We start from the raw sequence: 16,065 nt of genomic DNA, 5'->3' as shown, positions 1-16,065 counted from the left end.
CAGTGATGATTGAACCTCCCGGAACGGAGTATGAATTACGAAAAGCGACTCGTCCTAGACATGACGCAAAACCACATGCTCGAAGGGTGGACTCCGTGACTTATCGTGGAGTAACAAGTGTCTGATCTTGACAGGAACATGTCGTGCCAGCACCGAGCAAGCGACACGTCAGTTTTAAGTCGATCCTTGAGTCAAATAGGTACCAAGGCTGCTTAGCAAGGCTACAGTAGATGCCTAAGTTTAACCAAGTTGTCGATCACTTTGAAAGGGAAAGCTTGAGTATTTTCTCCAGACAGGATACCGAACTGAAACCCTAACCACCTAAGTTTCTTGATGACTGGCAACGTGCGGAGGACAGTTCAGGGGCAACATTGCAGCAATCTTCAAGACTTGCACATACGGGGGTTGGTTTGGTGGATGCACCTCATGTAGAGACCGCAGTTTCAGGAAAGGTCAACTCCGTAGTATACGACGTAGTGCTGTGCTATCTAAGGTACGTATGGCTTCCCCGTTTGGTGCCGGACGCAGACCAGTTACGACGCCAATAAGAGGGCAGTAATGCTCTTATTGCATACCCCGTAGCCTTTGTCGAGCTGCCCGCAGCAAAATTCGTCTGCTAGAACAAATGGCGCTGCGTCGCTCACCCGCAAGTCAGGTCCACTGTAATGCAGGTCAGTGCAGCCACAAGCGGTGGTGTCGACAATCCATGTCCCAATTGAAACACCGAGCCTGAGGAGCCCAGCTGCAAGTTTCTGGCGGCCGCTCTGCGTCTCTCTTAGCATGCGCTCGGCTCCTTGCCAGCCTCTGCAGTGATGCAAGCCACTTCTATCTGACCTTTCACTTCACCTTCACTGACTCTTTCAAACACTCTTAACGCTCAATGTGAAGCGCACATCGCAAGCCAGCTCTTGTCGACTCTCAGTATTTCTCCAAATCCCAAAACCGCACCCCTGACCTCATTGGTGCCCTGTGCACGATCTCCAATCGGCTCTAAACTTGTCCCAGCCATCAAAGATACCGAGTACTGCAACTTGGAGCTGACAAGGTGCACGATCGCCTGTGTTTTACGCGGTGCTCACGAGAGCATCTTTCGAATCCAGAAGTTCACCTGAACCCTTACCGAAAGACAGTTCCACGGCCGACATGGACAGCTGACTGCCTGGAATTACCTAGTTGCGCTTCTCTTCGCAACGTGAACACATACCAAGATTCGTAATGGCAAGCCCGCGCAGCATGGATCGCCGACCTTCGCGGACCGATATGTCAGACATTGGCAGTCCGAGAGGACTGCGTAGCATGGGCTCGTACTCAGACGTTCTCTCCATGTCCTCAAAATCCGTGCGAGCCACTCTTCCCTATGCGCACCCACCGCCTGCCTACATCTCCGACATCGAAGCCGAGCAATTGATCTTTGCCGAAATAGAGCGACCTGTCAAGGTCTCAGAAAGTGCGCTGCGATTGGTGAATGGATTTCTGGATCAAATCCTCTACGACATCCTGTCTCGGTCGCATTCTACGGCACTGCCCGCAATTCGATCGGCAGTACCAGCCATTTTGAAGCAGAGATTGGGTCGATCTGCAGTGCAGGCTGCTGATGAAGAGTTGCAAGACTATATCGAAGAGGAAGAGATGGCGCAGGTCTTATCGACCCCACCAGTTCTCGATCCAAGAGCAGACTTTGACCTTGATCTGGCTTGGAAGCTGACGAGACTACGTTGCATGGTCTATGCCAAGCTGGGCAACATGGAAGAGGAGGATGAAGAAGACTACTTGGAGGACGAGACTCTGGCAGATCAGCTTGCACGAGTGAGCAACTCCGCCAGGGCATCAGCAACAATTACGCCGCCGTCTGCCATCTTTTTAACCACCGTTCTTGAATTCTTAGCGGAACAAGCTCTTTGTATTGCTGCCCAACATGCTACGAAACGCCACATGACATCGAAGGGTGCAGGCAAGGATGCACAGCCAAATGAGACGATGTATGATGGTCAGCACCATATCCTGCTGGATGACATAGATATGTCAGGCGTCGGCAAAGAGGGTCCCCTCATCCGACTTTGGCGCTCTTGGAAGGGGAGCGTGCGAGGCGGTGGAAGCGTATCATCTCGACCTACAACACCTAGCATTTTGTCGCCTTCGAGCCCGGAGTCACCGAATCACGAATGGAAATTCCCGTCGATACCACCTTTTTCGACAATAAAAGAGGAACGAAGCCCGTCGCTCAAGCCAAGATCGAGCCCACTACCTGCTGACATTCCGCTTCCAATCAACGATGATGATATCGAAGATAACGAGGTGCCAAGTCGAGCGCATCTTTTCGCAAGCGAGGCCGACAACGCAAACGGGCGTCCTACACTCGACAATCGTAGACCTTCGAGTATGCTCATCATGCCTGGGAAGTTCCCAGATCCTTCGACCCCGGCTGCGGCCGGAGATCTGTCCAGGCCTGGTTATCAGAGAAAACGATCACATTCAGTGCCCGCAGGCACTCAGGCTGCATCAACAGCAGGAGGTAACGTGGAATTGACCGGAGATGCATCGCATCAACCGATGGCCGAACCGCTCGAAAATCGGCAGAGCAATATTGATGAATCAGCGGAAGATCACCCGGACAACTCTTTCCCGGAAGAGTCGCAGACTGAATCGAGCATCCGCTCAAGTACAATCAGTGCCACAGTCGCTACCATCGCTGGGGCTCTAAGTGTAGAAGCAGCACGAGCACTTGGGAGGGGCCATTCAACTCCAGAAAATTCGACATCAGCAGAGCCTGATAACGGCGCCGCAGCGGGTCTCGGTATAAACACAGTACCGAGTGACCATCAACAAGAGGCGTCACGTACGCCGCATCATCTAACTTCGGATGGTGCAATTGATGTTGAGGGCGGAAGCGATCCGGAAGACCTGGCGTTGAGCTCCGCGGATGAGAGAGATGGCCGGAATACCAACCAGACGAATCCTCGAGATTCGGGCTTTGGCGTCGCTGCTGCAGGCGAAGGCGACCTGCCAATACAAGGTCAGGTTCGGAATGCTGATCTGGAACAATCAACCGGTGTCCATGATCTAGTTACGAGCGCTGCACAGGATCCTGTTGACGTTGGGAGGGGGAGGGCTCCGCAACGCGAGTATGAAAGCAATTATGCAGATGATGGTGCGAGCTCGTATCGCAACGACGACGATCTAGGCACAGCGACTATTGAGATTCCATCTTCCAATATTCCTGTGGCTGCCCCGACGACCAGAAGCACAGACGCATCGGGAACGCCCGCAGAGCCACCAGCGGCGAATCGAAATGTTGACTCGCCGAGATTTCCCCAACACTTACCTACTTCCCAGCAACTAAATGGCAATGAAAAGCCTGCGGAGCACACTCCAGACCGAGTGCCCCGATATGCTACCTCATCTAACCTCAGCCAGCAGCCTCACTCCAGGACAACCAGTGCAAATGATGGACGACCGACGACTGCTGGCTCCGGAACAGCTCGACGACAACATATAAGACTGAACACACAGGCCGATGAATTGGATAGAGCGAAGAAGAGTCTTGATGTTCTGATCGATAGTGACGAGACGCTGCACTACACGCTAACGCCCAAGTCCGCTAGAGAGGTATGTAATCCATTTTCCACATGTGACGCCGCTAACAGTTATTCAGGGGATGAAGCCGAAAGTGAAAAGCCAGACTCAAGAGTTGGCGGACTTCTTCCGAAATACTGCTCCTCCCGGAGAAGAGACTACCCGGCCAAAATCATCCCGCTCTGCTAAGGACAACCTTACTGGTAGCAGATCGAATCAGCAGCCAACCACGAAGTCTCACATCCCCATCGTTCCTGATGCTCCTCCATCGCCCTCAACCCAGCAGACATCCGTCAGCTCGCCGTCGCGACCTAAGCATCGCTTGGGCGAACCTCGTGATGCTCGAATGACTAGGAACAACACTCGAGACCTCGCGGATTATGCTCGCTCAACTGGTCCAGAAAATGAGATGCAGCTCCCCAAGCCCTTATCTGCCCGACCCAATACTGCACAAACAGAAGGATCTGGTGCCGTTGCAGGAGCTTCTGAAGCGGTTGGCGCATCAGATCGCCCATCAACAACACCTGGAAAACCGGCCAATAGGTTGAAATTCCAGGCACGTGATCCCCAGATTCCAAGGACGACCGAGAGTTCCGACTTGATAGACTTCATCAGAGAAGGACCTCCCCGAGCTCCTGGTGACCACCGCATTGACAGACGAGTCGCGCCTTTTCGCAGTACCATGGATTCGGACGACCTAAATGCATTGGCGCCTCCGCCAGAGCTTGATGCTAATGGACGAAGGTCGGACGGCAGCAATCAAGAGAGCGCAGTAACTGTCAAATCGATGCAGTCGTCGATGAATTCGCGCACAGGCCTGCTTGACTTCACAAACCGAACGAACGAAAGAGCTACCAATGGTATCCGCTCGGCGGCGAATGCTGCACCTAGGCAACCTATAATTCCTGAGACCGACGGCATGCCGACCAGGACTCGACGGAGGGTCCTCGATCCTTATGCCATTGACTATAGTGATGATGAGGACGAAGACATGGAAGACGACTTCCCTTCCCAACAACAGCAACGCCGCACTGACGAAGAGTCGCTCGTTGACTTCCTGAGAAATACGGCTCCAGGCCCGGGCATGACAACTCAGCCTATACTTGCTGCAGCTCCCGGGTCTAGTGATCACTCAGACACCCTAAATCAGCGGACCAGCAACGACAAGTTGAAAAATTTCTTCGATGGTTCCACTTCGCCCAAGAATGGTACAATGAACAGGATGACCAACGGTAGCGGTGCACGTGCGGAATCTCCTCACCTGACTCAAATTGGCTCGAAGATGGATAAGTACCGCCCAACGCAGCCTACTCATGCAGCACATGTCGAGAGGAATCGCCAGAAAACGCGTGCCGAACCAAGAGACGCCACATTCTCAGGTGGTAGTGAAACAGCGGATCTGGCGGCCTACTTGAAGAATTCTGGGCCACCACCCGGCATGGACACTCCGCCTCAGAGACTTAGGACCTCAAAAGATCAAGCTGGGTTTTTGAGATTCTTTCAGCGAAAGGCGAGTGTGGGGAAGTGAGGACCTTGATCGAGTGAAAATCTCTTGCCAATTTGGTCTATGCATTAATGATGTTTCCCCTGTGTATTTGAGCGTTGGACTGGACATAGTGGCTACAATCTTGCCGACCAGTAAATAGCGATGCTGAGGTTTCTTTTCTTTGTGGAATAGCAGAGGAGTTCACAACAATCATGTTCAATGTGGTCGTCCAACTCACGCAGTCTCGCTCGAGTATTATGACTTTAGATCTACTGTGGTTCTTTGGTCTATATCGGGTTCGGACATGATGCTGTTACGGCATGAGAAAAGGGGTTCGTGCTTTGAGATATTCACGTGATCTGGGGTTTTGTACACGGCGGGCTTCGCGTGCACTCCTGAAATTCTGTCCTAACTCCAGAAGTCCGCAAACTGACAGGCTGTGCAGTAGGTGATTTGTTCACGGCACACTTCCTGTTTTCAAGCCGTCGATATTACCTACTGGCGATAGTGGTCTAGGACCTGTGCAGACCACGATGAAGTCGCCTTCAATCTCCGCCGTTCTCCTTCTCCTCCTGCTCCCGTTCTCCTACGCATTGAAGTTCGAACTCGTTGCACAACACGGTCACAATAACGAACGATGTATACGCAACTTTGTGACGAAAGATACGCTTGTCGTGGTAACGGCCATCGTCAGCGGCAGCAGAGGAGATGGACAGATGGTTAATATGCATGTATGTCACCCCTCCACATACTATTAGCACGGAAGAATTGCCTGGCATGGGGCTCGTCGGGAGTTGGAAATTCTATTAGGATGGTATACTGATGTCTCTTCCGACTATCTAGATCAAAGATGCCGTAGGCAACGATTACGGCCGACCAAAAGACGTGGCGGGTGAGAAGAGAATGGCGTTCACAAGTTTGGCGGACACTGCGTTCGATGTGTGCTTTGAAAACACCTTGACTGGTCGAAGTATGTCGTTCGCGCACGCCTGAGATTACTTGAGCTGATATTTCTCGAAAAGCGAACGTACATAACCCTTCACGACACGTCGAACTCGATATCGATATCGGCGCCGATGCGCGTGACTGGTCGGCGATCCAGGCGAACGAGAAGCTGAAGCCGGTAGAGACGGAGCTTAGACGGATGGAAGAGACGGTCAATGAGATTGTTCAGGAGTTGGAGTACCTCCGGCTTAGAGAGCAGAAGCTCCGCGATACCAATGAGAGCACAAATGAGCGGGTGAAATGGTTCGCACTGGGTACGATGGGAATGCTGGTCGGTCTGGGTGCGTGGCAGGTTGTGTATCTGCGGGCATACTTCAGGTACGTCGTAATTCTGAAAGTGTCGCGGGAGAATTATGCTAATCTTTCTGTGCTTCTAGGTCAAAGCATCTGATCTAGGCGGCATTTTGGGAGGAGTGGTGAGCAGTATTGAGGATGCCGGACAACTGCATCCTTAGGTCGCAGAATATATGGCCTAAAGGGACACATTGAGAGCCCGACCAGGTCAAATACCGATCTTGATGGGACGCACTTACTTCCCAAGGGCACGAAAGCCCCTGTGATACGTTCTATGTAATCGATGTGGTCTGTACCGGATGGGTACTCGAAGTACTCCCATTGCAACAGGATACCAGCATCCCGATACTGTCAACGCAGGTATGACTCGATACCACGTATCTCAAGGCGGAGGCCCTCCCGATGTCCAATATCACAAATATCAATCTCGTCGAGAGACAGCAATTATGGCTCCCGTTCCTTTGAGCGTGTTAAAATCTGCTCAGCACTGGAGTGCTACCGAAGAACGCTCAGCTCACCTTTGGCTTGGGGCACTCCTAAAGGCAGTTCACGTTATCCAGAACATACCTGGTACACTGTGCGACTTTCGTGGCCCCTGTCGCTTTGAGCATATCATGAACTGCCCATACTAACGCCTGGATCTCACATCAGGTTTGTTTCAGTTTGCTTTCAGTCCATGATCAAGTCAGAACTCACTCACTTGATCAAGGCAGTCAGTGGACTTGCTTCGAGTGCCACTCAACCCATGTACTGCCTTTGTCGCAGTGCTGCCTCACATTGATATCTAGGAGCCCGCATGATCTTCTGCATCTTCTTCCGTTGGTCAACTCAATCACCCACTTGTTCCCCAGCTCAACCACCGTGCTTTCTGGATCCGTTGCCAGTCTGCCGACCACCAGAAGCATGGCTCCTACTAACGAAGACCCTCCTGCGGATGGTCAGATCGTCCCAAAGACGACGCCTGAAATGTAAGTTCACAGCATTGACCCTTATCTTGGAGAATGTGGCTCACTGATTTAGCTTTGCACTCTCCAATATCATCACCGTCATCGTTGGCGAGGAGAAGCTGACATATGCACTCCATGAGAGCATCTTGAGATCCCGTTGTCCTTTCTTTGATAAATGCTTGAGCTCGGGAATGCAGGAAGAATTGGAAAAGACCGTCAGATTGCCAGAAGAGCGCCCTTCGGCATTCAACATCCTAGTGCAGTGGATGTACACTGACCGAATCACCACGGGTTGGACTGATGCAGGCCTTGTCTATTCGTACGCCCTGGCGGACAAGTTCTGCATGACGGGCCTGCAGAACGCTATCATCGACCATGTGAGAGCCCAGCAGGGGTACACTGACTGTAAGAAGCGCAGGGTCATCATGAGTCCACGGTTGCTGGAGACTGTGTGGAAGCATGCAGAGGGTTCTAAGTTGTCGCAATTCGTTGTGGACAAACTGCACTATGACGTGGTCACGAAAACACACCACTACACAGCAGACACTGGCGGACATTTTACTGAGGGCTTTCGTCGGCTGGCAGAGACGTGCCCCCAAGCGGCGAACGCACTGCTTTGGAAATTCATCGATTCAAGACAAGTTCAACGTCAGAACGGCGGAAAAGAAGACCTGCGGAATCCAGCAACACTGATTGGCTGTGTATATCACGTCCACAAAGAGGGAGAGAAGTGCAAGGCAGCAGTTTGAACGTATGTGGTACGCCTTCCTCAGACAGGAATTTACTGACAAAAATCCAGACCACACTTTCATTGCTGATGCGTCGCAGGCCTGCACCACTGCAATTTCGGGTTCTCGATGAGGGCGGTATGTTCCTGGACATCAAAGATGGTAGCTTGGCTGTTGACTATGAAGAGGGCGTCACCACCAGTATGAACTTTCACTCAGATTGCGAGTGACAAGAGCCTCGCTTGCACTGCCTTAGGACAAGCAATACCCTGCTTCACTGAGCAGAACTTTGGCTGCCTTGAAATAATGTCACATAGAAACAATGCACAAAACAGTATCCTCTCTTTGTTTCTTCCTACCTCCTCTTCATCGACTGCAAAGTGTGGCTTCCAGTTCGCCGAACTAGTAAGAAACCCTCATTCAAAGCCGTTTTCTGACAAGGCTGCCACCCCTTTTCCTTCTCCGCCCAGCGCGACCTCCTCGAGCCTAAGCGCACCCGATATGCCTCCAAGTAACATGAAGGAAACAGGCATGGAGAAGAATGCCAATGTCAAGAAAAAGGAAGACGATGATACCCCCGTGTGGGCACACATCAAAACCCAAGGCACCGAGTAGTAAGTTTGCCAAAACCACAACTATCCACTAATGTGATTGAGTTTCCGGAGGACGATGTGTCGGGTTTCGAGCAATTCATCATATACCTTTACATAGCGAGATCCCGAAAGCATGGGTACGCAGCAAGGAAGACGTCCTCGCATGTATGCACACATGGGTCCTCGGCGACAAATTCATGATGCCGGCCCTACAGAACGAGGCGATGCTACGGATCATGGCGGCTTGGGCCTTGGCCCCGATAGACCCGGCGTTCTATGCTTGGGCTATCGAACGGCTGCACCCGTACAGTGCATTGTACCGTGTGACCAAAGACATCTTAGTCTATACCGTTGGGCATGATCCAAGGTCGTACCAGAGTGGTGGGCAGCATTATGAGGCCTTCGAAGGATTGCAGGGCAGGTGCACACACCCTGGCAACAAGCTCTTGGTACAATCGCTGCCGTTTTTCGCGCTTCGAGGACCTAGTCCTCCTCTGTCGTACGAAGATTACATGGTCCCAGTGGGAGGGGCGCGAGTTGGGGTCAGATACGCTGAGGTGCCTTCGAAGAAAAGTGTTGAGCTGTTTATGCGTTGAAGGGTGACTGAGAGCGGCATTCACCTCACACGACGAGGGTGATTGAAACAAGACATAAGGAACACATGAGTGCGGGCTGACGGACAGGGGCTGGGGCCTGGTACGAGGGGATTTTGGGAGGGAAGGTGTTGAGTTGGTCTAGATCAAAGTCCGACTGCTAGAGGGTCTTACTTTATCACGCCGTAGGGGTGGTTCAACAGGGCATATGCAGTCGATGGTCGAGGACTGACATGCAAGCGTTGAGAAATGTGCGAGGTACCATGATGAGCCGGCCGTGATTGAGTTCTGACTACGCAGAGCGCTGCTACTCTCATTTCACCTAGTAGAGATGTGAGCAAAGGGCAGTGTGAACAGTGAAGTGATAGTGAAATGAAAAACAAACTTGCCTGGCACATGTTGTCAGTGAAGTTCTCGAGAGGCAGTCTCCTTGCCGCATGCCTTGTCGCATTTTCCCTCTTCGTCGCTAATACTTCCTCCCTAATCCTTGAGATAGAGGCGCTCTTCCCTGGCATCTTGTGCTGACCAGGAACCTCTCCCTTATTCGCCAGGTCGACTCAATACTCATCATGAATAGCGACACTCCCGGGACCGGAGGTACGCCAGGCAAATCACAGAGGTACGTACCCGATACCAGAATGGGGAGTTCCATAACTAACATCATCCCTTCTCAGCTTCGCACGGTCGCCCATCGTAACCTTCATCGTCGGTCCTGAGAAAGCTGTATACACTGCCCACAAAGCGGTCGTCATCGACAAGTGTCCATTCGTTGCGAAATGTCTGGCGGCAGGAATGGTAGAGTCGACAACATACACGATCGAATTCCCAGAGGATGAGCCTGCGGCATTCGATCAGTTCATCTCCTGGATTTACAGATGCGACGTCGATGAGATCGAGAAAGGCGACACTAACAAGCTCATCAATGTCCTCATGGCTTGGGTCCTCGCCGACAAGTTGTGTATGCCTGCATGGCAGAATGAGTCGATTGACCAAGCGATGGCTTACTGGACCACTAATTTCATGGAGCCAGAGGTTGTCTCTTGGGCCACCGATCATCTCAGCAACACGAGCCTCCTTTTCAGTTTGATCGTGGACCAGTTCGCATGGGATGTAATGGATGTTCCCGGTATGTATACCAACGAGAGCGATGATAGTGTGGAGTCAACACAACGACTGGAGATAGTGAAAGGTTTGTTCATGAGACCAGACTTTCCGTCCATTCGACTGTTCAGACAAGCTGTTCAAACGGCGCTCGACTTTGTTAGTCTCGATCGCCCCAAAGAGCCCGCCAGCGACAACACATGCAAATACCATGTTCACGAGGCAGGGAAGACATGTGAATCAGATACGGAAGAGAAAGGAGCAACGCGGTAACAACACACGAGCGTTGATGGCCTCGAGCCTTTCTAAAAAAGATATCATTGGGAACGATGAATAGAGGTTTGGCAGGAGATATTTGTTGTACATCTGTATCCTGAGGACATCAGGAGCGGTCTGCTTTGCCAAGTTCAGCTGCTTCGAATGACACTTTACCATCGCCACCAACGCGGGCGATCGAGACTTTTGGTTGATTCCCTGGAGGAGGTAATGCAGCTTCAGCTACGCCTGATCTAGAGGTGCTCGCACCTGTAGGGTTCTGGGTATTGCCGATTGCCTCTCTGACCGTTCCAGCTGGAGTATCCGCAATTTCATTAACTTCTTGAGCGGTTAAAACGTCGTTGACTCTGGCAGCACGGCTTTGAACAAGCAACGTTGTAGGTCCTTGAAACCGTAAGAAGAGTCTGTCGCCCCATATGGTCCTTCTACTCCAGGTACGGATCCTTAGAAGAGCATTGGCTATGAACTTGTAGGTCTCGCTTGTCTTCAAGGTTTCGATGAACTTTGAGGACGGGAACCAGTTCCCGAGTTGAAGTGGTATTTGCAAGCGGATATTGTTGGACTTGAATCGATATGGTTGAGGAAGGGGAGAAGGCGAGGAAGCCGAATAGGCCAGGACGTTTGCGGGATGGACGGTGTAGGATTCTCCTTGAGCAAGTTCAATGGCATAGACCTGCCCTTGGCCTGCAAGAGCAAGCAGACCCCTCCCAGTCACATCCGAACTGCCCCAGTACGCCAAAGACAATCTTGCATTCAAGCTCGGTGTCACGGAAAGAGTGCTGCCCGTCCATGCTAGCAAAGCTTTTCTCTGTGCCAACTTCCAGTCTGTCGTGCCGTCAAGTTGCAAAACCGCAAAGGTGGTGTGTGGTGATTTTGTAGATATGAGAGCGCTCGCTGGAGACGTTGAAGTGATCTTTTGATACAGAAAAGGTATTCCGACCAACGCACGGCGGACGGGACTCAGCATCCGAAGGGTGGACACGGTGCCATCAGGGCCTCCTCCAAAGCCGACTAACGTGCCGCGACGTGTGTAAAGGTCTTGGGAAGGAGAAAGAGTGACCGAGAGGAGAGAATATGGGCTTCCCAAGACTTCAAACGAGGCATCTGAATCTGTCAGTAAGTGGTAGCTGGTCCAAGATGTCCAGCACAAACCTGGTGAATCTGCCGAGACTGATTTACCGGCCACATCGATTCTGCTGGTATCTGTTGCTGGTGTCGCTTGTACTGAGATGTATTTGTATCCGCCAACTCTTCTTCCTGCAATGACATGCGCAGGAAATACACGTCTCCGGGAGAAGCTTGACAACCGTCGGAGGTTGTTGGCGGCGACGGGAGGCATCTCTACTTTCGAAAGTACCCAGTGTGAGCGACAAGATCCAGAGGTTGCCGGAGGGTCAATCAAAGCGAGCCGATCGCTTTTCGGTTCAAAGTTCGCACTGAGAGGGCAACTTTCTATGGTAGCTTTCGAGCTCTGGTTAACGCGGGTATCAAACATGCCAAGGTATTCGGAGGACTTTCCCATTTCTCCGCCCAGGATGGCTGTCTGCCACTCTCAGCCTCGTGCAGCTGCATCGAACCTATTTTGTCTTTTTGATCCTGGTTGAAATATCAAAACTATGTACTACATCGCGCCGAGAATTAGAGGTACACTACATCTAAGCGTGAGTGGCAATGGTCGCACATTTGCATAATATAACATTGGGACGTTGTCAGTTCTCGCATTCAATGGCGTCAGAACCCGTACACAACTTGTTGGTGGTGACTGGTGAACCAGGTCACATGGAGACGGTGCCTTCTAATTGGCACTCAAGAACGGACTTGACCCTCTCGCCAACGTGCCCCGAGTGGGCGATCGGCCCCGTTTAAGAGTCCGTTGTTCGTCTTTTGGTATCAAGATCGCTGACGCAGTGATTAAACCTAGCAAGCACACCACTCTTGTTATTGACAGAAGTAAGACGAGGATGATCTTCTGATTTTATTGAAGACTTCTGTGGTTGACGAAGGTGGCGGTAAGTGTAAGCCCAGGTGATGGGCCGAGCCGCCTTTTCGCACGGGCACCGTTACAGGGACATTTGCAAACTAGCCACCGCATCTCTCCCTTTTCAGAAGAAGTGTGACAACTATAGGTATGCAAATGGTCGAGTGGTGGGCCTGGCCTCTGTCTTCATGGAGCAATGAAGCAAGAGTGACGCTGGACGTCGGCTACCAGGTATGTGCATTGTGTGAACGACGCTATTCCTCCACAATGGCAGAACTTCGCCAGGGTCTCTGTCAGCCGTTCTAGCGAATGTGGCGCCCAGATATGCACGGGTATGCCTGGAAAAGACTGGTCCACGCCTAACAAAATCTGCCAATAGGCACCAAGGATCGGAGATCTGACAGCCCATGATGCTTGCATACCAGATTCCCACCCATTCCCACCCTTCTTTTAGCCCAACAATCACGATGTCGATGGGTCATAGAAAGCAGGAAACCAGATAGACTTTCCACCGCTCTTCGGTTCTCCCGCTGCAGTGGGCACAGGGAACGTTAGAGGCTGGGTACCGGCTTTTATCATGCGTGCTTGAAATTTCTCTTTCCCTTTTCTATATTCCGCAAACTCTATGCACAAGGAAATGGTTCTACCCGTTCTCAGGCTCAATTCTGACCACATCTGACCGCTCTCCTTGAGCCATTGTGCACGGAGCGATGGCGCCTGAGGCCTCGAGAACAACGGCGGAGGATGACGATGCCTTTCCCTATAGACAGCTGGCCGTTCTAGGTACGTATCTTCCTTAGTAGCCGTGACGCAAAAAATGGTTGCTGACGTGAGATCCAGCCATCTGCCGGCTGGCTGAGCCCATCGCTTTCACTTCCATTACCGCATACACGTTTGTAATGGTACAGGACATAAAAGGCGATGAGGATGCATCATTTTATGCCGGTCTGCTCATTTCCGCCTTCGCCATGGCCGAAGCGTCTACCGCCATGATCTGGGGCAGCATCTCAGATCGCTACGGCAGGAAACCCATCATTCTTGTCGCTCTTGCGGGAACCGCTCTTTCCAGCTTGATCTTTGGATTCGCAAAGAAGTATTGGGTTGCGTTACTGGCTAGGGTAATTGGCGGTGCTCTTAACGGGAATGTCGCTGTCATGCAGACTATGGTCGCCGAAATGATCAAGAATCCCGATCATGAACGTAAGTCGCCACGAACCACAACCGTGCGGTATCAGATCTGACATTTCCTTCTAGCCGCCGCATACTCTGTCCAGCCATTCATGTGGAGTTTGGGATCGATCGTCGGATCGGCTTTAGGAGGTTTCACCGCCCAGCCCGCCAAATTTTATCCTCACGTATTCGACCCGAATGGCATCTTTGGCGAATATCCCTACCTCCTGCCCAACATTGTCTCCGTGGTTGCCATTGTAATTGCCATGATTCAGGGCTGGATACTTCTAGAGGAGACCAACCCGGCTGCGAAGTCCCTGTGGCCTGCATCGATGTCAAGGACGAGTGACAGCCACATCGTCGACGAGAGAACGCCGCTCGCTCAACGCAGAGACCGACGAGAATCAAACCTCACAGCATTCTCCGTGGGCGGGGGTAGCATCGCGTACGCAGTCAGCTCTGCACCCTTGCCAAATGACCCGTCCTTCGACCTCAGACGACGCTCAATTGCGTCCATCACGTCCTTCAAACCATTACATCACACCATGACGCCAACGGTCGATGTTGTCATTGAGGACGACGAATTCCAGGCTCCTAAATCCGACTCAATCAAGGCTTTCAACAAGGGCGTCATCTTCTGGACTGTTGCCCTTGTCCTCATGTGTTACCACCAGATGGCGTTCTATGCGCTGTTCCCAATCTATCTCCTAGACGATCCACGACAACCACCCCAGCACCTCGACTTGGTGGGAGGCCTAGGGCTAACGCTTCCGACTGTCGGCGTGTTTCTGGCAGCCAATAGTGTCCTTTCGCTATTCGTCCAGGGTGTCATCTTTCCGATCTACGTTTCCAAATTCGGCGTCTGGAAGGCCGCACTGTCTCTCACTATCGTCGCTCCGATAGCGCACCTTTTGGTCCCTTTTGTTACGATGCTGCCGAATCCAGGAATCGGGATGTGCGTGTTACTTGCGCTGCAGAGCTGCACCGCCATCATCATATATCCGAGTCTGTTAATTCTGTTGAAGAACGCGACTGAGTCGCCCCTCGTGCTGGGCAGGGTCAACGGACTGGCCATGTCAGCCTGTTCAGCAGCCAGAACCGTAGCGCCGCCCCTCGTGGGCATATTTTACAGCGGTCTAGGCTCGGCTGGAGCGTGGTGGAGTTCTGCGGTAATAGCGATTGCGGCTATCATCGAGCTTTTCTTCGCTCCACGACCCAAAGAGGATGACGCTACGATCATGCGTCGAGCTTCCATGGCTGTGGAAGTTGCACCTACCATCAATGGTGCGAGTGATTGAAGCAGGAGTCAGCAAGTGTTATGTTTTCTTTCCGTTCTGTGAAGCAGTACAATCATGTCCTTCATGGCGTTCATCGACTGTTTAGCGCAATGTATTCAAGACCGTGTCTGGGTAAGAAGTGTTTCGGATTATGGGAAAGTGGACATTCTAATGGCGACTAATCGTGTTCGATGTATTTTATTGTCTGAAGATGGATGTGTTATATTAGATTAGAGTCTCTGTTATCCAGTTTCAGGAGGTTAGCTATCTCATTTGGCAAATCCGTATCGTCATGGTAGGCTTTATGCCCGCCACCCTTGTTAGCTTCACCACTTGCTCAGCGCTGACGACAATACCAATGACATGCCGATGGCAGTGAACACTTGATGCGAGCATGTCGAGAGTCGTGGTGCCTAAATACCGGCCTTGAATTCTGCTCGTTCTGGTTATCCCCAAACATCTCGCCGGGTCTGTGTACCTAGTCAGGTCCAGCACTCCCGGGAGGCCGCCCTCTTCCTCACCCACCCGCTTGGCGGAGATATCAGTTCACTGAAAGTGCAGTCACATGCAACGACTGGTGAAATTGAGTGAATATAGGTCAAATCTGTAGAAAATTGCTAACAATCTCCCTTCCAGTATCTGAGCCTCCTAATACCGACCTCACAAGTCTAAACATGGTATTAATGCTTGGTGAGACGAGTGCGTTCCGCCCTGCTCGGCGATACTCCCTTCCAGTATCCGACCTCTTATTCTCCTCTACTATGTTACTGAGTTAAAGTCGGAGAGACGAGTTCGATTGCAGACAATAAATGAAAAAATTCTTCGTGGGGTTTCTCAAGCCTCTCGAGGTTTGAGTTTTTGCATTCTTGACTGGCGCTCTGTTCGAGCAGGGACTTTTTGAGCTCTCGGCTTGTACTCTGTGGATTTTTGGTCGCGAGCGTGTGTGTGACCTTGTGCGGTGAGGCAGAATGTGAATGGGCGGTATAAGATGCAAACGAATGTGATAGATGTCGGAGAGAGACAAGGCTGAAGAGAGTGATGAGG

At 51.7% G+C, this 16,065-nt stretch overlaps 6 protein-coding genes across 6 annotated transcripts; 5 read left to right on the top strand and 1 right to left on the bottom strand.

The window, feature by feature from the left end:
- Window positions 1–999: 999 nt before the first annotated feature.
- EDD37DRAFT_176446 (uncharacterized protein) lies at window positions 1,000–5,474 on the top strand. The gene is made up of 2 exons (XM_062809911.1): window positions 1,000–3,606; window positions 3,653–5,474. Exons 1-2 carry the CDS (start codon window positions 1,216–1,218, stop codon window positions 5,099–5,101), a joined length of 3,840 nt encoding a protein of 1,279 aa, XP_062666246.1. The 5' UTR covers window positions 1,000–1,215; the 3' UTR covers window positions 5,102–5,474.
- Window positions 5,348–6,551, top strand: EDD37DRAFT_176384 (endoplasmic reticulum vesicle protein 25). The gene is made up of 4 exons (XM_062809910.1): window positions 5,348–5,790; window positions 5,903–6,029; window positions 6,082–6,382; window positions 6,442–6,551. The coding sequence occupies exons 1-4, from the start codon at window positions 5,593–5,595 to the stop codon at window positions 6,458–6,460; spliced, it is 645 nt and encodes a 214-aa protein (XP_062666245.1). The 5' UTR covers window positions 5,348–5,592; the 3' UTR covers window positions 6,461–6,551.
- A 575-nt stretch (window positions 6,552–7,126) lies between these two features.
- EDD37DRAFT_176471 (uncharacterized protein) lies at window positions 7,127–8,448 on the top strand. The gene is made up of 3 exons (XM_062809912.1): window positions 7,127–7,326; window positions 7,379–8,056; window positions 8,105–8,448. Exons 1-2 carry the CDS (start codon window positions 7,262–7,264, stop codon window positions 8,052–8,054), a joined length of 741 nt encoding a protein of 246 aa, XP_062666244.1. The 5' UTR covers window positions 7,127–7,261; the 3' UTR covers window positions 8,055–8,056; window positions 8,105–8,448.
- A 1,340-nt stretch (window positions 8,449–9,788) lies between these two features.
- On the top strand, window positions 9,789–10,593 carry EDD37DRAFT_653954 (uncharacterized protein; the record flags this gene model as incomplete). Its single annotated transcript, XM_062818633.1, has 2 exons — window positions 9,789–9,838; window positions 9,894–10,593. 2 exons carry the CDS (start codon window positions 9,789–9,791, stop codon window positions 10,591–10,593), a joined length of 750 nt encoding a protein of 249 aa, XP_062666243.1.
- Window positions 10,594–10,702: 109 nt separating this feature from the next.
- On the bottom strand, window positions 10,703–11,935 carry EDD37DRAFT_653953 (mitochondrial biogenesis AIM24-domain-containing protein; the record flags this gene model as incomplete). Its single annotated transcript, XM_062818632.1, has 2 exons — window positions 10,703–11,700; window positions 11,749–11,935. The coding sequence occupies 2 exons, from the start codon at window positions 11,933–11,935 to the stop codon at window positions 10,703–10,705; spliced, it is 1,185 nt and encodes a 394-aa protein (XP_062666242.1).
- A 1,349-nt stretch (window positions 11,936–13,284) lies between these two features.
- On the top strand, window positions 13,285–15,042 carry EDD37DRAFT_613101 (major facilitator superfamily domain-containing protein; the record flags this gene model as incomplete). Its single annotated transcript, XM_062815425.1, has 3 exons — window positions 13,285–13,357; window positions 13,415–13,774; window positions 13,829–15,042. The coding sequence occupies 3 exons, from the start codon at window positions 13,285–13,287 to the stop codon at window positions 15,040–15,042; spliced, it is 1,647 nt and encodes a 548-aa protein (XP_062666241.1).
- Window positions 15,043–16,065: the final 1,023 nt, after the last annotated feature.

This window comes from Exophiala viscosa (assembly GCF_022695815.1).
Source record: "Exophiala viscosa unplaced genomic scaffold EDD37scaffold_13, whole genome shotgun sequence".
Taxonomy (NCBI): domain Eukaryota; kingdom Fungi; phylum Ascomycota; class Eurotiomycetes; order Chaetothyriales; family Herpotrichiellaceae; genus Exophiala; species Exophiala viscosa.
Note: the sequence above shows the minus strand (reverse complement) of the source record. Positions and strands in the feature narration are given on the sequence as shown.